This window comes from Urocitellus parryii, chromosome 9, assembly GCF_045843805.1.
Source record: "Urocitellus parryii isolate mUroPar1 chromosome 9, mUroPar1.hap1, whole genome shotgun sequence".
Classification (NCBI taxonomy): domain Eukaryota; kingdom Metazoa; phylum Chordata; class Mammalia; order Rodentia; family Sciuridae; genus Urocitellus; species Urocitellus parryii.
Genome location: NC_135539.1, coordinates 10,996,609 through 11,021,150, shown reverse-complemented (window position 1 = coordinate 11,021,150; position 24,542 = coordinate 10,996,609). Strand labels below are relative to the sequence as shown.

Below are 24,542 nucleotides of genomic sequence, written 5' to 3'. Positions count from 1 at the left end.
TAATTTTTACGTGGTGCTGAGAATCGAACCCAGGCGAGTGCTCTACGGTTGAGCCACAACCTTAGCCCCACAAATGACAAGTTTGATTTCTGCTTTACCTTTTCCTTCGAACCCCAAGTTTAATGGGGACAAGGACCATACTTTCCTGTTCATCATCATATTCCCCATGCTCTTCAGGATGGCATATAATAGGAACCCAATAAATATATGTATATATATTATCATTATTATTATGATTATTTTGGTACCCGAGATTGAACTCAGGGACACTCTGACCACTGATCCACATCCCCAACCCTATTTTGTATTTTATTTAGAGATAGAGTCTCACTGAGTTGCTCAGCACCTTCCTTTACTACGGCTGGATTTGAACTTGCGATTTGAATTTGCGATCTTCCTGCCTTAGCCTCCCGAGCCGCAGGGACTGCAGACGTGCTCCACTGTGCCTGGCAGGTAAATATTGGTTGATCAACTAGAATTTAAGACCGGACTCTCGCAAAGCCCAGGCCTCCACGGAGGAGGCCACGCCCCCCACTCTTTCCCCAGAGGACTTCCCTCGCCACGCCCCCGACGTGACGCAGACGCTGACGCAAGCGCAGCAGGCGCGCGCTGTTTCCGGAAGTCGCCGCCACGGTGTGTTCTGTTGCTGCTGCCGCTGCCTCGGCTACCGCCGCCGTCTCTGCGGAACTCTGCGAGTAGAACGGCTGAGCCGCGGCCCGGGAGGGGCCAGGGTTCCGGCCACTCTACAGAATGGAGATAATCAGGAGCAGTGCGTGTCTGCCGTGCACTACCCGCGTGCCCACGCTCACCCTCACCCAGCCTGCTAGGCCCTGACTGCGGCCAGCCTGTTTGGCTGGGCTCGGGCTGAGTCAGTCAACCCCTCAGGCTCTGCCCCCTTTAAGCCTGTGCGCTTCTTGGGGCCTTATCCCTGTGCGGAACATGCACTCCTGTGTGCCTTGCCTTGCTCTGCTTGGCCACCCCCTGGGGCCCTGTCTTTCTCCGCCTCCTGCACCCTTCGAGACTTTTCTCCCTCAGGCCCAACTACCCCTCGGGGAGTTGACCTCGCGTGGCCCATGCACCCCTGGGGCACTAGATGATCTCCTGTCCTAGCGCACCTCTGGGACTTGTCCCCATCCAGCTCGCAGCCTCGTACATATCAGGGCAGTTTTTCCTTTTCCACTTAGGGGTCTGTGGGCAGGAAGCCAGGCCATCGGGTTCTGAGCCTTTTCTCGGTTTCTCCGCAGATTTTAAGAGTAATCTTCAGAAAGTGTACCAGGCCATAGAGGAGGCGGACTTCTTTGCCATCGATGGGGAGTTTTCAGGTATCTCTCCCTTGAAAACTTGGGGCTCAGGGTCCTTCAGCCGTTCCCACCAGCCTGGGGCTCCCTAATTTCTGATGCCTGCTTGCTAGCTGCGCCTGGCTCTTGGTAGCTTTGGGCAGGTTGCAGAAGTCTCAGTGTTGCACCTTGAACGTTTCAAAAGCATTGAACAGTTGTAGTGGTTTTGTGATGGTAGACTGTGAGGATTGCAGACTGAACAGAGATTATGGTGTGGGTGCTACTTAAAACACTTTGGTGCATACATAGTAGAAAGCTTGAAGATTAGGGTCAGGCTTTTTGTGTGTGGTAAATGTACACAAAATAAAATTTACCATTTTAACTTTTTAAAGTGTTTTACTTTTAAGTGACATTGAGTACATTCTCATTTCTCTGCAGCCATCACCATTCACCTCTGGAATATTTTCATCTTCCCAAACTTACACTCTGTACACATTGAAATCTCCTTTTCTCATTTTCCCTGCCATTTGACAACCACTATTTACTTCTATAAATCTGACTAGTTTAGACACAGTCATACAATATTTGTCCTTTAGTGACTGTCCAGGGCCAGGCTTTTGCAGATAAAAGGATATTCCTTTATATATTCGTAGAAGTGTTCATTGCCTATATATAAAGGTGTGTTTGTGTAATACTTCTCCAACACTTTAAAAAAATTTTTTTAGTTGTAGATGGACAGAATGCCTTTATTTGTTTATTTTTATGTGGTGCTAAGGCTTGAACCCAATGCCTCACTAGGCAAGCGATTTGCCACTGAGCTATAGCCCCACCTCTTTACCAACACTTTTTATAGTTGCCATGTTTTTGGGGGTGGCAGATACTTATTTTTAGGTTGTTTATGTCCAAAGAGTTTTATCCTTTTGGTATAAATACCCATTTTTGCTGCTTAGTTTACATGTTTAAAAACCTATAGCTCTTTCTAAAGGAATCCATGGAGAGGTAACCATGATCCTTAGTGTGAATTTTTTAGTTGGAGTCAATATGCTCAAAGTTTCCACCAGAAATAACTTTATCTTGACCCTGAAAATGCCTTTGTTGTGTAGATGTTACTCCAAACTCTGTTGACCAGTACTGGTCCTCTGAAATCTTCTAGTCCTGAATGCTTAAGATTTGTTGTTGATGTCTGATATGTGTTAATCCTTTACAAAGCAGCAAAACTTATTCAAACATAGAGTGGTTTTTTTTATGCTTACTGTATTTTGAAATCCATTTTAGAACTGCCTTTTCACAAATTGAAACTTATATCTCAATTTTTTTTTTTAATAATATTGGATATTGAACCCAGGGCTTTCTGCATGCTCTGCAAGTGCTCCAGCACTGAGCTGCATCCCTAGTCTGAAACATTTATGTTTCTTAAGTTTATTGTTACAGAATTTGGCTTGGTGGACAGTCAAATAAATGCTATCTTTCTTTCTATTGGTGCTAAGAATCAAACCCAGGCCTTGTGCATGCTAAATAAGAGGTCTTATTACTGAGTTACACCAGTAGCCCCAAATTAAAGTTAATTTTGAAAAAGTAAGGTATAGAACACTTCCAATTAATCTTGGTTCATAAGAATATGAAAGTACAGGGTTGGGGCCTTTTGTGAGGCATTGGGTTCAATCCTTAGCACTGCATAAAAATAAATAAAATAAATGCATACTGTCCACAACTACAGAAAAAAAAAATATGAAATTACAGAGGCATTGAATTGTTGACTTTTTATTTTGGGCACTGGGAATCTAATCCAGGGTGCTAGGGTGCTTTATCACTAAGCAATATCCCCAATTTTCTTTTGTTTATTTATTTTCTGTTTCATTTCATTTTTTAAAATTTATTTATGGTTGTCAATGAACATTTTATTTATCTATATGCGGTGCTGAGAATCGAACTTAGCCTCACACATGCTAAGCAAGTACTCCAACAATGAGCTAAAACCCCAGCCACTCTCTTTTATTTTTTATTTTGAGACGGGGACTTGCTAAGTTGCTGAGGGTGTCACTAACTAACTAAGTTTGAGGCTGAACTCAAACTTGTGATCCTCCTCCCTTTGCCTTTCTAGTTGCTGGGATTACAGGTATGTACCCCTGCCCCTGACTTCACTAATTTTAAAAAAAAGTTTTAGTTGTAGATGGATGCAATACCTTTATTTTATTTATGGGTCTTTATGTGGTGCTGAGGATCAAACCCACTGCCTCACACATGCTAGGCGAGTGCTCTACCACTGAGCCACAACCCCAGCCCCTTCACTGATACTTTTATACTAGCATTTATTAAAATAAAAACTTATTTCTTAAAATCTAGGAATCAGCGATGGACCTTCAGTCACCGCATTAACAAATGGTTTTGATACTCCAGAAGAGAGGTATCAGAAGCTTAAAAAGGCAAGTAGATAGGCTGGAGAATCTATCTCTTTCCTGTGTGGATCTTCCATCTGTTGAATTATAAAGGAATATAGTCATTAAATCTGTATATCAAAGTTTTCTAAATGTAGCACTTTTTCTCAGCTCCAGTCACATATTGATATTTTAAGGATGTTTAAAGCAACAGCAAAAATAATTGTTTGCTGGAAAATATTTTGGGGAAGGATTAGTATTTGCCAATTTGATTTATAGGAATTATGATGTGGTTATTCTAATAATCTGGAAATAGGCCTAATGTTACTCTGGATGACGGATGATAAGTGCTTAATTGGGGAAAAATTAAGTGTATATAAACTTAAAATGCTTCTGATACATAGTTTGTATAATCTGTTCTAATTGGAAGTATTTTGCCAAAGTCTAATTGTTTGATTCAGAAAGCCAGGCTTTTGAGAGTATTATTGCTCATGTCAAATATGTAGCCGTAATGTGACAGATGTTTTATTTCCCTTTTCCAGCATTCCATGGACTTTTTGCTGTTTCAGTTTGGCCTTTGCACTTTTAAGTATGACTACACAGACTCAAAGTAGGTTGTTTTAACAAGTAGTGGGAATTCTTTTGTGTGGCATAAGGTCACCCCCTAAGCCTCGTTTTGTTTTTTTTCCCCCCCAGGTATGTGACGAAGTCATTTAACTTCTATGTTTTCCCAAAACCCTTCAGTAGATCCTCACCAGATGTAAAATTTGTTTGTCAGGTTAGTAGCTTAAGAGTTTTTCCTTTTATGATTTGCTTATATGGCATTGTGGAAAAGTGGAATCAGAATTCTATTTAAAATTTGATTCTGTTAACTTTGGTCTTTCACAGAATATTTCCCCTCTCTGATCCTCAGTTTTAGGTTTGTAAATTAACAGCACCATTATTTCCCCTCTGTGCTTCAGAATGAATTAAGGGGCTGGGGATGTGGCTCAAGTGGTAGCACGCTCGCCTGGCATGCGTGCAGCCCGGGTTCGATCCTCAGCACCACATACAAACAAAGATGTTGTGTCCGCCGAGAACTAAAAAATAATAAATATTAAAAAATTCTCTCTCTCTCTCTCTCTCTCTCTCTCTCTCTCTCTCTCTCCTCTCTCTCACTCTCTCTTAAAAAAATGCAGAATGAATTAAGGAATAAGATGCAAAGACAGGCAGATGAAAATCAGAATGTGAACTTTGTTATTAATAAAGCTGAATTTGAGATCATAGCTTTGTACTGTGACTCCATTTGGGATTTTTTACTGTTTTCTCCTTGAATTGAAAGTACATATGAGGGGGCTGGGGATGTGGCTCAAGCGGTAGCGCGCTCGCCTGGCATGCGTGTGGCCCAGGTTTGATCCTCAGCACCACATACAAACAAAGATGTTGTGTCCGCCAAAAACTAACTAACTAACTAAATAAATAAATTCTCTCTCTCTCTCTCTCTCTTTAAAAAAAAAAAAAAAGAAAGTACATATGAGGTCTTACTTGCTTTTCCCTATCTCACTCTCTGTATCTTTTAATTTTTATTTATTTTTATTTGTTTAAAGAAAGAGAGAGAGAGAGAATTTTAATATTTATTTTTTAGTTTTCGGCAGACACAACATTTTTGATTATATGTGGTGCTGAGGATCGAATCTGGGCCGCACGCATGCCAGGCGAGCGCGCTACCGCTTGAGCCACATCCCCAGCCCTCTCTCTCTGTATCTTTTTAGAAGTTAGAGCTTTATTTTCTGGAAGATCAATATTGTATGGCCTATCTAAAACCAGAAGCCCAGAGGAGACTAAGCTACTTGTGCTCAGGCTCTCTTCCCAAGCTCACCAGTTAGGAAAAAGAAGGTAGAAAAAGACTACTGTTTCCTCTTGAGGAGGAGAGGACTTATTTTTATGGGTCAAGGTAAGGATGTAAGGAGGCTTCACCTTGGAGTAGTCCCTTGAGGATCAGGGTAGCTAACCTGGAAGACACTTTGTGAATAACAGTCGCCCCCTTCTGCCTTCTTGATATCTGTTGTCATGGATAAGGGAAGTGTGTAGTTGAGAGAAATGCGATTCTTCCTTTTTTCCAGGTTTTTTTTTTTTTTTTTTTTTTTTTTTTTAAAGAGAGAGAGAGGAGAGAGAGAGAGAGAGAGAATTTTTTAATATTTATTTTTTAGTTCTTGGCGGACACAACATCTTTGTTGGTATGTGGTACTGAGGATCGAACCCGGGCCGCACGCATGCCAGGCGAGCGCGCTACCGCTGAGCCACATCTCCAGCCCCGATTCTTCCTTTTTTATCTTGCCTCTTGAATTCTCTTCCCATAGCAACATTAGTTCATTTGAGTCTTGCCATCTTCCCCTTCATTGGCATGGAGTGGTAAAGTAATTGCGAAGGTCTGGAGGGTAGGCTTCTGAGCATCTTCTTCCTGAAATAAACTAATGAAATCAAGAGTTGATTGCTGGGGGCAAAAGAGAAAGAGTTAAGGTAACTTAGATCTTTTAGCCAGTTTCCTAAAATTGTGAAGTAAACCATATTTCCTTTTTCCTGCAGTCAGTTAACAGCTGCTTATTAATCTGCTCGGTATAGAATATTTAATTAAACAGTGTAGATGTTTACTGAGAGAAAATAGGCTCCGTTTGGAAAGGTGTGTGGATATAGTTTTCTATCATTACCACAGTAGGGAATTACTTAAAATTCTCTGAGTCCCATGGCTTTGGCCAGGGGCCAATCAAATGAAAGCACAGGGTGGTAGTGAGACACCTTAGGGATGGTGCTTTATACTAACAGAGCAACACAAGTACAGTTATTCTGGGAAATGTTTTGGACACAGAACAGTGGAGCTCCACCCTCTGCACAAGCCACGGGGCGGCAACATCTGGTGTGCTTAACAGTTCTTTTTTCTAGCTACTCCTTAAAAAGAAAGATAATATTCTTGAAGATAGTCCAGAGGTTGATGTTGAAAATGGACAAAGGAGTTAGAAGTGCTGGATTTCTCTAGTCTGCAAGAGCAAAGGAACCATCTCAGGAAAGTTTTAGACATTGTGATAGATGCCTCCAGTTGTCCTCCAGTAGCTATGCCTGTCTTGAGTCTTGCATAAACTTGTGAATTCTATCGGTAAGATAAATGTGTTTTTGGATTTCCATTTGTCCCTGATTTAAAGTGGTTTTTCTTTTCTTTTTTCCCCCACATTTAAAAAATTGGTGCATTATAATTGTACATAGTGATTTTTATTTTGTATAAAATTCTGTGATTACAGCAGAGTTGTATGTTACCAGGAGTTAGGCTCTGGAGTTGGTGAGCAGATAAAGATTATGTCAGAATCACTCAAAGAGCTCTTCACACCCTTAAAGCATAGAGGATTTGAGGGTAAAACAACTTACTGTATTCTTTGAAAAATAAGTATCTGTACACATACAGTGACATGCCATGAGTCTGGCAGAATGTGAAAGAAGGGGACCCCACAGCCGCACACACCCAGGGGAGTTCAAATGTGGAGTGGAGTGGCAGACGGAATGGCATGGCATTTATGTGGCTTCTGTCTCCTCCTCCATTTTCTTCTCTTCCTTTTTTTCTGGTCGAACATACATAGTTGAATTTGTGCAAGATAATACGTGCATAGTTGTGAAAAATTGCAATAAAACCACTGTATATAGAGTATGTCCTTTTTTAAGTCCTTTTTTCAACATCTCTTCCTTTTCATTTTACTCCTTGTTTTCTAGCTTTTATGCATATATATATACGTATACCCATGTCTACACACACACCCCCAATATAATAAAATACTAATATTTGCATTTTATATAACTTTCATTTCCCTTCAACAGAATATCTTTATGTTTTATGGTATGGATATGTTTATGGTATGTTTTATGGATATGTGTAATTTAATCACTTCCTTTATCAGAATTTAGAGAATATCTATTGTTTATAAATAATACCATATTCAGCATATGTGTGTAGTGTATTTTTTGTATATGTAGGAATTTTTCTATAGAATAGATTTCCTAAGAGTTGTGAAGTCATAGGACATTTGCATTTAAAATTTTGATAGATGCCTCAAATTGTCCACTAAATAGCTACACTCATCTCTTAAATCTTGAAAAAGGTACATTTAATATAAATCTAAGGTAGGGGATGGTAAGTCACAAATAGTTTTTTTAGAAAAAGTTGTAAAATATACGTGATAAAATTTACCATATTCTCTTTTTTGTCATTGTTGTTTTTTCCAACTCATGTAAGGGATGTGATTGGTAAAGTACAATTTCATTGTAAAACATTAATGCATTCAGGGTAGTTCTCCTTAAGAGACATTTGTCCTCTCAGCAAAGGATGGGGTAGGGCATCCTGATTGCTTCTCTAACCATGCACCCCTCCCACTATGAGTGGCAGCTACTTGAAATTGAATTGGTGGAATTCAGTGGTTCACAAACCTGGCCACACACTATAATCACTTGGGAACTTTTTTGTTGTTGTTGTGAGAGGTGATGCTAGTGGCAGGGTGGAGAACTAATTGACCATTCATGAGAGGACTCCCACCCACGTGACAACAGTGATTGGCTCAAAGATGGACCTAGTTTGAGGCCTGAGCTAGTCAACATATTGGTGAAATGGCAGGGAGGCCACATTGGAAACAAAAAAGAAGCAAAAACACAGAAGTGTGAAAGGCACCGTGTGTTGAAATAGTAAGATGTTTCAAGAGCCGGAGACAGAGTTATGTTACAGAAGGTGGCAGATGAGCAGACTGGAAGACAGGCTTAAGAGTTTATAATTAAGAATCTTAACTGGCACAGCATATGACTCATCTTTTAGGGGGAAATTAAAGCAAGAATAATTTGAAACCTAAAACTTACTTGATAAGATTTGATTTTTTTGGAAGGTAATTTTGGTATGCTACTGTAGAGAATGGATCTAAATGGGGTTTGCGGGGGTGGGAGGGTAGAAAGAAGCAATATCTTTTATTTTTTAAATGGGGAGAGATGAGAGCCAGAAACTGATTAGGACTTGAATGCAATGTGTTTAGGGGCCAAATTTTGTAGCACTGGGCAGTTACAGGAAATTTCAGAAACTTAAGGGGATGCCATGACAATTAGACAAATGTGGTCTTGGATAAATTCTTCTTACTTTAGCTTGTTCATAGAAGCTGGTAAGATTGATTTCAGAGGTCTTAGACCATAGATAGCTGATTCTATGGCTCTGGGCCCAAGGTGAGGCAGGACCTCCTGGTGGAAGGGTATGGCAGAGGAGGAAAGCAGCTCAAAATGTGACAGCTAGAAAGTCCATTCTAACTATTTTCAAGTGTCTGTTTCATTGGTATTAAGTACATCTATATGATTGTGCAATTGTGTATGGGTTTTGTTTTTTTTTAGTTTTTGTTTTGCGACAGGGTCCTGTTAAATTGCTCAGGGTTTTGCTGAGTTGCCCAGGATGGCCTCAAACTTGAGATCCTCCTGCTTCAGATTCTCTAGCTGCTGTGATTATAGGCATGTGCCTTTGCGCCTGGCTCCAAAATGTGTTGTTTTGATTGGAAAATAAATAGCTTAGAAGAAGAAATAGGCGAATTTTCAACTCTGGATTTAAGGAACTAAAGGAAAGCAGGACAGTTTGGAGTCTAGTATTGTCAGGATGGAAATGCCTTTCCATAGTCATCATTTGGTACCTCTTTCTTGAAGGCATTTTTAGGTGGACAGAATTATGAGAATACTCAGGCATGGCAAACAGAAAGGAGGTTAGTGGGCCAAGGCAAAGACTTCATGTCTTGGTTCATTCAGAGTAAAAAATAAGTGGGGGTGGGGAGAATGTCATTGTTGTACCCTCAGTGGATGGAAAATGATTGCATGTGAGCCCATGTGTTGTGTGTGTTCCTCTGTGATAAGATTGTCCTTTTAGATCCTGCTATGTTTTTAAAAGGATTCGTGTTGATGTATGAAAGATACATATGGTATTTATGTTTTAACATAAGATTTTCTAAAAAGTAAATGAAAAATTGGAAGAAAAAAATGGATTACTAGGAAATAATTAGAACGTAGATTCTGTGACAAGAGGGACTGTTGTGTTTCCTAAAGGCTGAGTAAAGAAGGAAGCACACACTTCATTTTGGTGGTCCATAGGAGCAAAACAGTTCAGGACTTGGAGAATTAAAGCTTTTCCCAGCAAATCTACCCTTGAATCATAAAGAAATGATTAATGTTGAAAACCTTGCCACTTCTCTAAAGTGAGTACTGTGATGAGCTCAGTGGGCTGTTTGGTACAATGCCCTTCAATCCATCTAGACAGAGGCTGTAATAGCCAAGTCTGGTTCAGTAAAGGTAATTCTACGAGGGACTAGATTAAAATGATTCAGGTTTGCCGCCTGCCAATGTTCTGACTTCACATGAGAATAAAAATTGAGTCACTACAATGTTGTTTTCTTCTATTCAGTCAATTTGAGTAAGAACTTAATGATTTTGCTGCATTTGTGTACCATCTGTAGTATTATTAATTTTTTAATTTAAATTTACTCGCATATTTCCACTCAATCTTAGATTTTTTTTTTAAGAAAGCCATTTCTTTTTAAAAAAATATTTATTTCTTTAGTTTTAGGTAGACACAGTATCTTTTTTTTTTTTTTTTTTTTTTTAAAAAGAGAGAGAGAGAGAGAGAGAGACAGAATTTTGCAATATCCATTCTTCAGCTCTCGGCGGACACAACATCCCTGCCTGCACGTGGTGCTGAGGATCGAACCTGGGCCGCATGCATGCCAGGCGAGCGCGCCACCGCCTGAGCCACATCCCCAGCCCGACACAGTATCTTTATTTCACATTTTTGTGGTGCTGAGAATTGAACCCAGTGTCTCACGTACGCTAGGTGAGCGTGCTACCACTTGAGCCACATCCCCAGCCCTCAATTTTAGATTTAAAATGTATTTTCTTAGCTGGGTGTGGTGGTGTGCATCTATAATCCCAGTGGCTTGGGAGGCTGAGGCAGGAGGATTGAGAGTTCAAAGCCAGCCTCAGCAAAAAAGTGAGGTGCTAAGCAACTCAGTGAGACCCTGTTTCTGAATCAAATAGAAAATAGGGCTGGGGATGTGGCTTGGTGATTGAGTGCCCGGAGTTCAATACCTGGTACCAAAAAAAAAAAAAAAAAAGTGTTCGCTTGATAAGGCCTTTTGCCAGGAACTTTTCTGTCTTTGATCTTGAACTTTAAGACATCCAGTTAAGATTTGACGTTTTCAATATCTGATTTGGAGTGGGGATTGCTGTTTGTAACCTGCACATATGAGCTTCCTTAGACTTCTATCTAGGGTAAGGTTGTATAAATGCATTTTATTTCTATTTATAGTCTTCTAGTCAGTGCAGCAGTCAAGAGGTCAGGAGCTTTCTGCCCACTGGGAGAATATTTGTTCATTCAGTGTATTTAAAAAAAAATCTATAAATAAAAGAGTGTTTATTTTATAAGTTATCAAGAAGAACCCAAATATTTGAAGTAAATGAACGGATCACTTGGCTGCTGTGGATGAGAAATCCACTGTCATTTGACCTTTAACATGCCACTTCCTTGCCTGCCTGTCTGCTGAGCTGTTGCTCTGCTCTCGTTGCATACGTACTCCTAACATCACCAAAATGTGTGTTTTTATGTTTCAGAGCTCCAGCATTGACTTTCTGGCAAGCCAAGGATTTGATTTTAATAAAGTTTTTCGGAATGGTAAGATTGTGACTTATCTTTAGAGTTTATAAATGTCCAGGGAAAGTGAATCTGGATTTGCTTGGGAATTACCATTTTGTACTTTCTGTGTGCAACAAAAATTTCAAGAGTCCAGTTCACCATATATAATGTTAGAAATTTTTTCAACTTTCTTGTTATGATTTTATTTTTAAACCTAGTTAACTGTGAACTGAGCAGGAGAATAGATGCTACTTTGTGGAATTCTAGTGAGACCTCTCAAGCTTTGATTTTATTGAGAGTCATTTATTCCACCACTATGTGACTTAGTGGCCTAACTGACCACCTGTGGGGAATGTGTCCTTATTTTCTTGCTGTGTGACAAGTGGTATAGTACTTGAAAAAGCAGCTGTATTGCTGGCTATAGTGGTGCCCATCTGTAATTTCAGTGACTTGGGAGGCTGAGGCAGGAGGATGGCAAGTTTGAGGCCAGTCTTAGCCATTTAATGAGACCCTGTCTCAAAATAAAAATCAAAAAGGTAGAATTTGGTAGAATTTGACCCTGTTGATTGCTCTCTCTTGCCCCCAGCACTGTCCTCCGGGCCTTAGCACCCTTCGTTCTTCGGCTTGGTTCCTGTTCACTCTTGGCTCCTCACTCTTGGTATTAGCTTTTTCTTGCTCACCGGCTTCTGAATAATACTTTCCCTAGTTGTTTGTAGGTTCCATGGCCTCATGGCTTCATTTTTAAAACTGATGCATTTTACGTTCATAGGTGTGTGTGGCGGTGGGGATCAGATCCAGAGCCTGGCACATGCCTGGCTAGAGCTCTCCCATTAATTCATTTTTGCTAGGAGTACATCTTATGTGTTCTCAGTGCCCTGTTATCAGGTGGCTCTTGATGACAATTGGTGTCACTCTTGGTGAGGTTAGCTTGGATCACCTTTCTTGCCAGTTAGTTTTACCATCCATCAGTGATTCTTGCTTCAGATAATTATTATTTTTGGTAAATGGTGTTTTTCTAATTCCATCATTCTTTTTTTTTTTTTAAGAGAGAGAGAGAGAATTTTTTTTTAATATTTATTTATTTTTTTTGTTTTCGGCGGACACAACATCTTTGTTTGTATGTGGTGCTGAGGATCGAACCCGGGCCGCACGCATGTCAGGCGAGCGCGCTACCGCTTGAGCCACATCCCCAGCCCTCCATCATTCTTTCTACAAAGTTTGTTAACATCCCATATCTTTTTTTCTTCCTCCCCATACTGGGAGTTTAACCCAGGCCCTAGCACACGCTAGGCAAGTGCTCTATCAGTGAGCTGCACCCCCAGCCCTTTTTATTTTTATTTTGAGATAGGGTCTTTCTGGCCTTGAACTTGTGATCCTCCTGCCTTATCTCTAGGTAGCTGGGATTATAGGTGTGGGCTGCTGTACCTAGCAGTACTACTTATATCCTGTTGGTAACTAAATTTATGTCACAACACCTTTTTCTTGAGCTATAGGCAACTCTTAATTATATACCCTCAGATGATTTTTTTAAAAATTTTAATTAATTAATTTATTTATTGGTATGTGATGCTGAGAATTGAACCCAGTGCCTCACACATGCTAGGCAAGTGTTCTACTACTGAGCCACAATCCCAGCCCACCTCAGATGATTTTTTTATGCCCAGAAGGTAGCTTTTGATTTCTACTTCTTGGGCTCCCAAACTCTACTTTCCCCTGTTTCTTTCCAATTGCTTCACCAGATAGCTAGGTGTCAGTCTCAGTTTTGCCTTTCACTTTACCCTTCACCTGTGGTTCTTTTTTTTACCATCTCAAAAAAGCACTGTCTCCATCTACTATTCTGTCTCCATGGTCTAAGCCAGGTCACAGATGACCTGTAAATAACATCTTAGTGGAACATAGTGTGCTCTCAGATGTGCATGTTGTGTTGGCTGCCTCTGTGCTGCAATGGCAGGATTGAGTATGCAACAGAGATGCCCTCCTAAGGCTTACAAGCCTGAAATATGTAATGTGTGTCCCTTTAATATGAAGTTTGCTATCTCAGCTCTGAGCTGTCATTTCTTGCCTGGACAGTTGCTCCTAACCAGTTTCCCTGATTCCACACTCATAGTAATTCACATGATCTTTTAAACATGAAGCATACAATGTCTTTATTTTGCTTACATTTTCTGTTGATGTCTCTTTCTTCTTAGAATAAAAATTTCTTACCAAGCTCTATAAGGACCTATATAATCTTGCTCTATCCCATCTCCATCCCCTTTTGCTCACCATGTCCTGGCCATACTCACTTTCTTTGAGTTTCTAGAAAAATTCAAGCCATTTTCATCCTCTGGACATTTAGGCTCATTTCCTCTGCCTGAAATACTCTTCCCCTGGCTCTTTGCATATCTGACTCATTCTCATCCTTTGGGTTTTCCCTCTCAGTGGCCTTTTTTGATAATCTGGTAAGAAATAGTTCCCTTACTACAGAGCAGGATGGATCTATCTGCTTGTTAGTTCTTCAGCGCCTGTTACAATGCTTGACATAGCATGAGTGCCAGATAAATATTTGTTAAGAATGAAGGGGCTGGGGATATAGCTCCGTTGGTAGGCTGCCCTGGGTTCAATCCGCAGCACCACAAAATAAACAAATAAATAAATAAATAAATAAAATTAAAAAATAAAAAGAATGAATAAATGAATGAAAGAATGAACAAACATTTCAAAATCACTTGTGTTTACTGTTGATTTTCTTAGATGTAGTTAAATATGTCTTTCCTGAGTAGTATAAGCTTTTTTAGTTTGTTAAAAAATTTTATGTGAAACAATTACTTCTGCTAATGCATTCTTTTAAAAATTATGTTTAGGAATTCCATATTTAAATCAGGAAGAAGAAAGACAGTTGAGAGAGCAGTATGATGAAAAACGCTCTCAGGCCAATGGTGCCGGATCTCTGGCATATGTATCTCCTAATGCCTCAAAATGTCCTGTGACGATCCCTGAGGATCAGAAGAAGTTTATTGACCAAGTGGTGTAAGTTCCCAAACTGAAACCATGTGTGCACCAAGGCCATCTGTGTCACACTTTTGTTGTACACAGAGTACACATGTGGGGTGTATGTAGTGTTGTGAGTGGCATGATCTAATTGTTGCATATCTGAATTTGTGCAACAGGAGAAAATTGCAAATAGTGTCCTGTGTATCATACTTACACTGGCTCCATGTCACTTGGCAAGACACCTCAGCAAGTGAGCAGACCTATATGGATCAAGGCCTGACAGGCCATGTCCAGTTTCCCTGAAGGCAAAGGAGTGGATCAGGCCCATCCAGGCTGCAGCACATTTGTGGTTTTCCTGTGGCAGTGAGGTTTCTGACAAACCGTTGTGCCACTGGAGAAGAATCTGGTCTTGCTTAGTTTAGATAACGGTATAATGGCTTTACTAGAAAAGTCAAAAATTAAATCACTGGTATTGATGAATTGTTGAGAAGTTGTCACTAATTCATCAGTGACAATAAATCTGCCCAAAGCATATGCCAAAATAAAACATTTTCTTTACTTTTTGAACTAAAAAGTCATTACATAATTTGGTAAAATTACTCTGTTCTGCATGTACAAATGTAAGAACTATATGCATAAGAAATATATGTTCTTATGTTTAGACTGCTTTTGAGTGTGATTATTCTTTTGGTTGATAAGTTCATTTCTTCAAGGTTCTGATGGTCATGGTCTTATTCTAATTCCTCAGAGAGAAAATAGAAGATTTATTACAAAGTGAAGAAAACAAGAACTTGGATTTAGAGCCGTGTACTGGGTTAGTTGTCCTTCATAGTTTCACATGTTCTTTTTATGGAAAAGTAGATGATTTCTGACACTTGGTGCATTTGGTCTTCTTAAAACTTCTTTATAAATACCCTTCTTATTATAGGTATGTTTCCAAGATTTAAGTACAAGTTTTAGCATTTACATAGTGGGACAGTTGTCTGCGGAGACACTGAATGAGGACTTTGTCCTGACCCTGGAGGGGAGAAAACTGTTGTGCAGGTTGACTTTAACTATGCTCACAAGTGGCGTGATGGCTTTGGCCTGGAGGAGTGCTTAGCACTTGAAGGCTGCAGCAGAGAATTCTCTCAGGCTGCTTCTCTCCTTCTAACTTCTCTCTGTGGTGGGAAACGTGTGCATTTCAACGACAGTAGCTTAAGCATCTTCTTTCCCTTTTACTTTAAGACAAGCTTTACCAAAGTGTTTTAATGTAGCTGGTTACTTTAAATTCTCCTTATGGAGCTGCAGGAAGTAATATTTTGATTAGATAAGAACTTTACCTCTTTGCTAAAAGTAGCATAATAATATTAAATAAAATGTCAATTAAGACAAGTGAGGAGGAATCTTCCCACCTCAAAGCTCTTGTTTGTTTGTATATCACCTGTCTGTTCTGATGAAGACTCTTTTCAGAATTAAATCTTTCCCAATCAATGCCTGCTCAGTTAGGGTTTACTTTTGGTGGACCTCAGCCAGTATTGTTTTTTTTTTTTTCTTTTTATAGGTTTCAGAGAAAACTAATTTATCAGACTTTGAGCTGGAAGTAAGTGTTTGTATTGTATATGAGAGCTTTGTGAAGGACCCTGAATTTAAAAATTAAATATAATCCTGTTACTCTTATTTCATTTTTTAATTCTGCAGTTTCTGATGTTTTAACCATGCAGAGTTCCCCATTCTTTCTGAAGTGAAAACCCACTTAGTTAATTTTCTGTGTTATCACTCTGGATGCTTTAAGACCTTTTTCTTTTGGTTTTATCCATTAAGCTTTGGAGATATATCTACAATATATTTTTGTTTTGAAGGTATGTGATAAAGACTCGATTCTTAAACCTAGGAAATACTCAGATATCTGAGTCCTTTTTCTAAAGCAGGGTTTTCTGACTTGGGGTTACATTTTGAGTGGGCTTTAGAGGTCTATAAATCTGAAATCACAGCTAACATTTTGTGCATGTGTTTTTCTGAGGATGTTTCCCTTGGTTTCTCTAACTCAAAAACTGAGCAATGGTACTAAAAACTGAGCAATGGTACTAGACAGATGAGCATTTGCGTTTGATTTTGGAGTCCTTGATCTTATGTTAGACTCTGCCACTGAGATTATACTGGGAATATACTTTGAACAAAATGGGAGCAATTTCCTGTCGAGTTATTGTTGCATCTTACTCATTGTGTGTTCTAGATCCTCTCCTTGGCTGACGCAAACTGCCATGCCAAACTACAGCAGAGCGGGCCATCTCAAACTTTCCCTTTGTTGCTGTGCAATCTAAAGAGACCTTCACATTTTCAGTTAGGAAATACGCATAATTATATTTGGAAGCAAGATTTGACTGTGTGGTGGTTGACTGTATTAAGATGCAAGAAATTTAGAAAATACATGTTCCCCCAAATTAATTTGAAATTGATACCTTCCTTTGCCAATGTTTAAGAGCAGGGACAGGGAAATATTATGCAGCTGAGATGTTATGGATAGATTTATTATAAAGTCTTCATTGTAAGGATAATTATTCCATCTTAACAAAACTTGTTTTATTTACTTTAAGCAGTGTAGTGGCTTTTAAAATACTTTGGGTTTCAGCTGTCATTGATTCATCTACTGATATCCTATTTTCCTTTTTTTTTGTTCTTTTAGGTATCCCAAAGGCATTCATGTTGAGACTTTAGAAACTGAAAAGGTAACCCCAGGATTATTCAGGGCTAACATCAGACATACTTGGTGATTCTTAGGTGTGTTGAAAGTCAGGAGTTATGCTTGAGCTCCACCCACTTCTGAGCGGGCAACCTGGGCGAGTTGTTGTGCCTTTCTGAGCCTCATTTTCCTCATTTGTACATTCGGTTGAGCATGACAATGAGGATACCTATACCTATCTCGGGATGTTTGTGGTGATCCAGTGGATAAATGGATGTGAACATGCCTTGTAAACTTGATGATATATAAATGTTATTTCATGTTCATACTGTGGCAGAAAGCTGTGATACATGTGAACAGAACAACTTTGTGTTATGTTGGCAGGTAAAATTAAATTTTAGAACTTGAGTCATAAGCATAGCACTGATAGAACTGTGATGGGTGCTAGTGATAGGTTTTTTTTGTTTGTTTTGTTTTTTTGAAAAATTTTAGGATTTTTGAATTTGCTTGTTGTTTTAAGTCAAATATCAAATTATGGATTACATACGTTAAAGACAGTCTTTGTTAGAAGATAAACCTCAAACTCTGACATGGAAGATTTGGTGGTATGATTAATGGACACAAAATGCAGTATATGAGAAGGAAGGAACTAGTTTTCTGGCTTATAACCAGAAAATCCAGGTTGTTTCCTCATGTTCATAAAATATAATAAATAACTTTCTCTTTAAAACTAATTGTTTAGGAATTCATATTCAAAGGCCATGTAACTTTTTAGTGTTCATTATGGAAAATGTCTTGTTCTTGTAGTCTGTTGATATTTTAAACTGATGTCTGTCTTTTTTAACCATGGTAAAATGTCATGGAAAGATAGGAAATTTTTGTTTCTTAGTGCATTATTTCAATTTTTGGTGGCATGTTGAGGCACTTTTTGTTCTTTTTGGCCCATGAAAGTTGGTGCAGTGATAAAAATGGTAACTTCTAATGGTAGCAGAGTTCAGACTTTTTGGGTCAAGTTACATCCAGAAAATTATATATCTGCTTTGTCTTTTAGAAGGAGCGATATATAGTTATCAGCAAAGTAGATGAAGAAGAGCGGAAAAAAAGAGAACAGCAAAAACATGCTAAAGAACAGGTAATAGGACTGTGTTTCCTTTGGGTGGGAAGTAGCAATGTACATATCGACTATTCCCTTTTGTGTATAGCAAAATTTAATGAACAGTTTTCTACCACAGAAGAATTGTGAGTTTGTGATTGGATGTGGCTGGTGAAAGAGGAAGGTAGAAGGAAGATGCTCTAGCTCTAAATTTGAGCGACTAGATGGATTGTAGTCCATTCATTTAGATGGTGTGGGCTGGAGGTAGAGTGGACCAGAAGTGATTTTGGGTGTGGCAGATGTCAGGTATGTGCACATTTAGAACATGTTAAGACATGAGTAAAAACAGAGTGATCCACTTTCACAATTACATTATATCTGCAAGAGAAATAAAGGTTAGCCAAATGTGCCTCCTATCTGTAGTCCTTGTCCTCCACAGCAAAAAGAGCAGCACCAAAACCAAAGGGGTCAGATGACTATGGTATGGGCTGTGGAACTCTCCTTTGCTGAGAAACTGGTTCTAGACTGTAGTGCAGTGCTTTTGTTTTCTGTTGCTCTGTTCTGAGGGGGTGGGCAGAAAGGCCATACCTGCTGTGTGGCAAGGAACAAGTCCCAACTCCTTAGGAGGCTGAGGCAGAAGTATTGTGAATTCCAGGCCAGCCTGGGCAACATAGTGAGGCCCCATTCAAACAAACCAGCAATCAAAAAAGACCTCGCCAGACGTGGTGGTGCATGCCTGTAATCCCAGGGGCTTGAGAGGCTGAGGCAGGAGGATCATAAGTTCACAGCCAGCCTCAGCAACTTAGCCAGGCCCTAAGCAACTTAGCAATAAAATAAAAAATAAAGGTCTGGGGTTATGGCTTGGTGGAAGAGTGCTTGCCTTGAATGTGTGAGGCCCTGGTTTTGATCCTCAGCACCACATAAAAATAAAATAAATAAAATAAAGGTATAATCCATTTACAACTAGAAATATTTAAAAGAAAATTTAAAAGGGCTAAGGATGTGGCTTGGGCACTGTACCACTGAGCTCTGTCCCCAGCCTCTGTTTTTGATTTATTTTTAAAATTATTTATTCATCATCATTATTATTATTTGATACTAGAGATTGAACCTGGGGCTTGTACATGTTAGACAAGTTCTATATCTCCAACCCCCAATTTTTTTATTTTTAATTTTGTTAAAAATACAACACAGAATTTCCCATCTTAACTGTTTTCAAATGTACAGTTCAGTGGCAGTAAGTATATCCAAATTATTGTGCAGCCATCACCATCAGCCATCTCCAGATCTATTTTCGTGATGCAAAACTGAAATTCTGTACCTATTAAACAAAATTCTCCATGCCCTTCCTCCGCCTGCCCTGGCAACCATCATCTACTTTCTGTTTCTGTGAATTTGACCATTCTAAGTATCTCACGTAATTGCAGTCTTATAGTATCTGTCCTTTTGTGACAGGCTTACTCTCTTGGCATAATGGCCTCAAGGAAGGCTTCATCCATGTTACAGCATGGTCTGAATTTCCTTCCTTTTTAAGACTGAGATTCTATTTTATAGATATACCACATTTTCTGTATCTATTCATTTGGATACTTGGGTTGCTTTTGGCTTTTGTAAACAATGCTGCTTTGAACATGAGTATGCAAATATTTGTATGCTTTTTTTTTTTTTTAAAGAAATTCAACACTTTTTTCCATAGCAATGGTGCTATTTTATGTTCCCACCAACAGTGCACAAGGGTTCCATTTTCTCTACATCCTTGAAAACACTTGTTAGCCTTGGGACTCATTTTAAGTTGATGAGCAATTTCAGTGAGATTGAAGCCCGAGAGCAGAGGGCTGGGAGCACCTAGAAGTTAGCTGGAACTGAGTGGAGAGGTTAATTAAGCAAGTTAGCTGTGATGAGACAAAAAGGGCAGTTAAGGGCTGAGGTCAAGGTAGGAGAGACATGGAGCCTCTGTAAACACTGTTGGAAAGAAAATTGGAGAGGAGAAAGTGAGGGTGGGGATAGGTCCAAAGTTGTGCTCTAAAAGTTTGTAAAACTGCTGTTTGTCAAGGAAAAAAATCGGGAATTCTGGATCAGTTTGCTGGATGGGTTTCCTCAGAAAGTGATGTATTATAGAGTTTAACCAGCAGGTGGCCACTTTAAAAAAGATTTTTTTTTTTTTTTTCCTTCAAGACACTTGATTGCCTTGGAAATTTCAACAAATTATGTGAAGTGATGAGAAAATTCTAGGCACTTTTATTGAAGTAACTAGTGAATAATTTGGCACTTGCTTTTTCTGACTTCTAAAACAGAAGAAAGATATATACATAAATCATTTTAGATATTTTAGATATAGTTATTTGAAATGATGATGCTATATGAAGTTTTTTTTTTCCCTTTTTTGGCTAGGGTTTTTAGGTCATTCAAATAAGAAATATAGTGCACATCAATAATTTTGTTTGTTTTTTAATTAGGAGGAACTGAATGATGCTGTAGGATTTTCAAGAGTCATTCATGCCATTGCTAATTCGGTAAGCAAACCAGGCTTCTTTTCTTTCTGGCTAGACTGCTGAATATAATATTAGGTGGCCTGCCAAATTACCATTGCAAAGTAGTCAGTTTGGTCATTTAGAATGTTTACCTGGTGTGGAGGAAGGAGTTAGAATGACAAGGATAGACTGTTACGTGATGTGCCTGGTGAGATCATAACTGCTGATTCACATACAAAGCATTTTTCAGAAAGTCTTTCTTGTAAGGATGCATGGGATTGTACAATGATGATGTTTTATGGCTACACGAAACTAGGGTTTTTATTCTCAAAACCATAAGAAATAGAATAAGAAAGCAAGGAATAAAGGAAGAAACATTCAGATATTTGATTGATTAATTCCCTAAGGGGAAGACTCTAGAGGATAAAAATAATGGTGTCTCCTGCTTAACTGTAATTGATTCTTATATCCAGTAGCCTTAATAGTATTTGATACATTTAAAAAATGCTTTGGTTGTTGGTGTAAATTTGCTAGAGGGGTCTGTGGTAGATATTTTTCCTTACTTCCTTTTTGAAAAGAAACATTTGCTATTTTGCAAAGATAAACAAGGTTGTTGTGCTGGTTGTTCTAGTCAACCTGCTTACTTGGATGCTAAATTGTCTGGAATCTAAGGCTTCTTTTCCTTTAGCAGTTGGCTGTTGAGAAAGAATCACCTTGTCCCTTAGATGCTGAGCTTTGTATCAGGGAAGCATGCAAATCGCAAAGGTCATTGAAACCCTCTCAGTTCTACAGCTGTCTCACTACCAGGTGCAGGCCTATAAACACAGGGACGCTGGGGGTGGGGTGGGGAAGCACACCATTGTCCTTATTTGGGGATAAACACAAGTAACAGGACCTTGTAAAAGAAGAGGGCTGGCCTACTAGGAGCTCTCTTGCTAAATAAGTGAGGTAATCTGAACAGAACTGAACAGAACAGGAAGTTGTATGAGTCTGGAGAGAAGCAGAGTATGAATCTCTTTGTAGTGGCTGAGGTCATAGGTGTCCATAGAACCAGCCGTGAGACCACATTTGCTCTTGTCATACACTCAACCAGCTCCCTTCAGATTTGTGGTTGGTTTGATTGTAGCTGGCTCTAAGATACAGAGCTTAAGACATCAGTTGATTTTGAGCTCTTGTGTAGTTCTCATGATATTTAGTTAACTTTTCCAAAATTGAGTCATTTGTTCACCTTGTACATGTTCAAATACCTTAGGTTGCTCTGTCTGTGTTTGCTCTTCTCTGATATCTTTCTTGTATGGAATAATTCATAACACATTGCTAATAGTTGGTAGCATCAAAGTTTGCAAAGAGAAGAAGCCCTATTTACTGGTGATTTAATGTTTTAAAGTTTATAAGCAGCACACTTTAAAAATATTAACATAATTAAGTTCTATAAACCCAATAGACACCAAACATTTATTTATATCACCAAATTATTTTCTAGTCACTATTAGTAAATCTCTTTTTTCTACAGTTTTCAAGAAGTTTTAATTTTGCAAGATAAGTTCCAAAAATAGTGCAGAAATTCTGTACCCCTTTGCACAGTTTTCCCCAGTGCTAACATCTGCCATTGCTACTGTGCAGTTATCTGAACCAGGACAGTAACATCACACAATAATATGAGCTAAACTAAAGCCCTTATTAGAATGTCATCAGTTTGTTTATTAAGTCCATTTTCTCTTCAGAATTCTGTCCAGAATCCTGCATTATGTTTACTTGTTATTTCTCCTTGGTTTTCTGCAGATTTCAGTAGTCTTTCTCTGCCTTTCATAACCTTGATGCTTTTGATGAGTATTGGCCATTTTGTCCAGGGTTCCTCGTTTGTGATTTGTTTTCTTTGGACTGAGGATATTCAGTGTTGATAAGAACACCACAGGAAACAGTATTCATGATGTTGACCTTGGTCACCAGGTTAAGGTAGTGTCTGCTGGACTTTGTTCTCTGAAATTACTGTTTTTCCTCTGAGGTTAACATGTTGGGGGAGATACCTCGGGACTATGAAAATCCTCAAACCTTTGCCCACTAGTGTTAGTATTTGTCAGTGGGTCTTACCTGCAGCATTTATTGCTGTGGAGATCTAAGGCAAGTTTATATTTCCCTCTTTCTTTCTACATTTGTTTTTAAAATTATTCTATAAGGAAAAGATGTTCATTCCATGTTATTTAATCATTTTTATGTATGTGAGTAGGGACTCGGATATTTATTTTATTCAACTAGAATATAGCCTAATTTTTTGTTGCTCACAGTGTACTTACTGCCTTTGGCCATGGTGACCTTTCAGCTTGACTCCTATGTCCTTCCTTTTGAGCACTTCCTTACTCTTGGATGTCCCAGGAGGTTCCAGGCTCATCTTGTTTTCTTCCCCTGGCCTAGCTTAGGGATCCGTATCTTCTCCCATGAGCCGTGGTTCCTTTGACTGAGAGTAGTGTTTTGGAAGCACAATCTGGTCCTGTGTTACAGCTGTGTTAGTGGTTTTAGGCCCTGCCTATGGACAGAGCGAAGAACAGTATGTCTGCATATCCTCGCATATGTACACAGCTGGTTCTTTGTGTATCTGTAGGTGTATGTGTGTACAGTTGGCTTTTCATATCCTTGAGTTCTACACCCTTAGATTCAACCGACTACAGATTAAAAATATTCAAGAAACAAATTGAACGTGAACAGATTTTTTTTTGTCATTATTCCCTAAACAGTACAATACAACAACTATTTATATGGCATTTGCGTTGCATGAGGTATTATAGGTAATCTAGAGATGATTTAAAGTATGGGAGGATGTGCATAGGTTATATGCAAGTAATATGCCATTTTATGTAAGGGACCTAAGCATTTTGGTGACCATGGGAGATCCTGGAACCTATCTGCAATGGTCACTTTGTATTTTGTGTGTGCACAGGTATGTTTTGGTCAGTGATGGACTTCATATACTAGGGTGGTCCTCTAAGATTATAATGGAGCTAAAAAATTTATGTCAGTACCTTTTATATGTTTAGGTACACAAATACCACTGTCTTAGGGTTGGGGATGTGGCTCAAGTGGTAGCACACTCACCTGGCGTGCGTGCGGCCCGGGTTCGATCCTCAGCACCACATACAAACAAAGATGTTGTGTCCGCCGAGAACTAAAAAATAAATATTAAAAAAATTTAAAAAAAATACCACTGTCTTAAATTTGCCTACAGTATGTAGCACAGTAACATGCCTTATTGACTTATATCCTGGAATAGGAGCAGTCAGATAGACCGTATAGTCTTAAGTGTATAGTAGACTATGCGGTCCAGATTTGTGTAAGTATATTCTGTCATTTCACCCAACAGTGAGATTGCCTGATGAATAATTCAGGACATGTCCCTGTTACGTTATGCATGAGGTGATTGTGTGTGTACAGAGGTGCTTACACATACATACACATTCACAAGTGTGGATCTCCCTACCCATTCCTTTATACTGATACCTCAGATTCCAGTCCAATACCACAGGGCTTGTTTTTAGCCTACTCTCTTTTCTACTTGCAACTTCTTTCTCTGACAGTGAGAAATCCAGTTCTTAACTTGCATTACATATATTTGCTTCAACTTGGGGCACACATAAAGTAGTACCAGAATTCTAACTCATACCTGTGAAAAGTTCAATATTTATGTGCAGTTCTCCCTGTCTTTGGCCTTATGGTATCTTCTTTTTTTTTTTTTTTTTACATACGATTTATTTTTATTTTTTTTTAGTCATACATGACAGCAAAATGTATTTTGACATGTAATACATACATGGAATGTACATACATCAATCATATTGTCGATCCTATTCTGCTGCCCTTCCTATCCCCGCTACTCCTCCCCTCCTCTCCCATCCTTTCTCTCTATCATGGTATCTTCTGATCAAGATGTTGTTTTCCACTTCTCAACTTCCTCATTTATCAGTATTTATGTTGCATTTGAAAGTTCCCTACATACCGCTTCTACCCTGTATCAGTCCTTTGTATTTTAGCATTGTATAGGG

At 39.0% G+C, this 24,542-nt stretch overlaps 1 protein-coding gene across 2 annotated transcripts in view; it reads left to right on the top strand.

The window, feature by feature from the left end:
• Positions 1 to 380: 380 nt before the first annotated feature.
• The window catches only part of Parn (poly(A)-specific ribonuclease), a 148,029-nt gene continuing 123,867 nt past the window's right edge, over positions 381 to 24,542 (top strand). Inside the window, exons 1-12 of one of the 2 annotated variants that reach the window (XM_026409243.2) lie at positions 381 to 453; positions 1,245 to 1,322; positions 3,621 to 3,700; positions 4,195 to 4,262; positions 4,349 to 4,430; positions 11,288 to 11,348; positions 14,153 to 14,318; positions 15,031 to 15,096; positions 15,826 to 15,864; positions 16,948 to 16,990; positions 17,996 to 18,076; positions 20,494 to 20,550. In XM_026409243.2, coding sequence (XP_026265028.1) covers positions 4,201 to 4,262; positions 4,349 to 4,430; positions 11,288 to 11,348; positions 14,153 to 14,318; positions 15,031 to 15,096; positions 15,826 to 15,864; positions 16,948 to 16,990; positions 17,996 to 18,076; positions 20,494 to 20,550 — 657 coding nt within the window. In that variant the 5' untranslated portion in view covers positions 381 to 453; positions 1,245 to 1,322; positions 3,621 to 3,700; positions 4,195 to 4,200. Of the gene's footprint in view, positions 454 to 622; positions 770 to 1,244; positions 1,323 to 3,620; positions 3,701 to 4,194; positions 4,263 to 4,348; positions 4,431 to 11,287; positions 11,349 to 14,152; positions 14,319 to 15,030; positions 15,097 to 15,825; positions 15,865 to 16,947; positions 16,991 to 17,995; positions 18,077 to 20,493; positions 20,551 to 24,542 lie in introns of those variants that run through there. The other variant, XM_026409242.2, reaches the window with a different exon arrangement.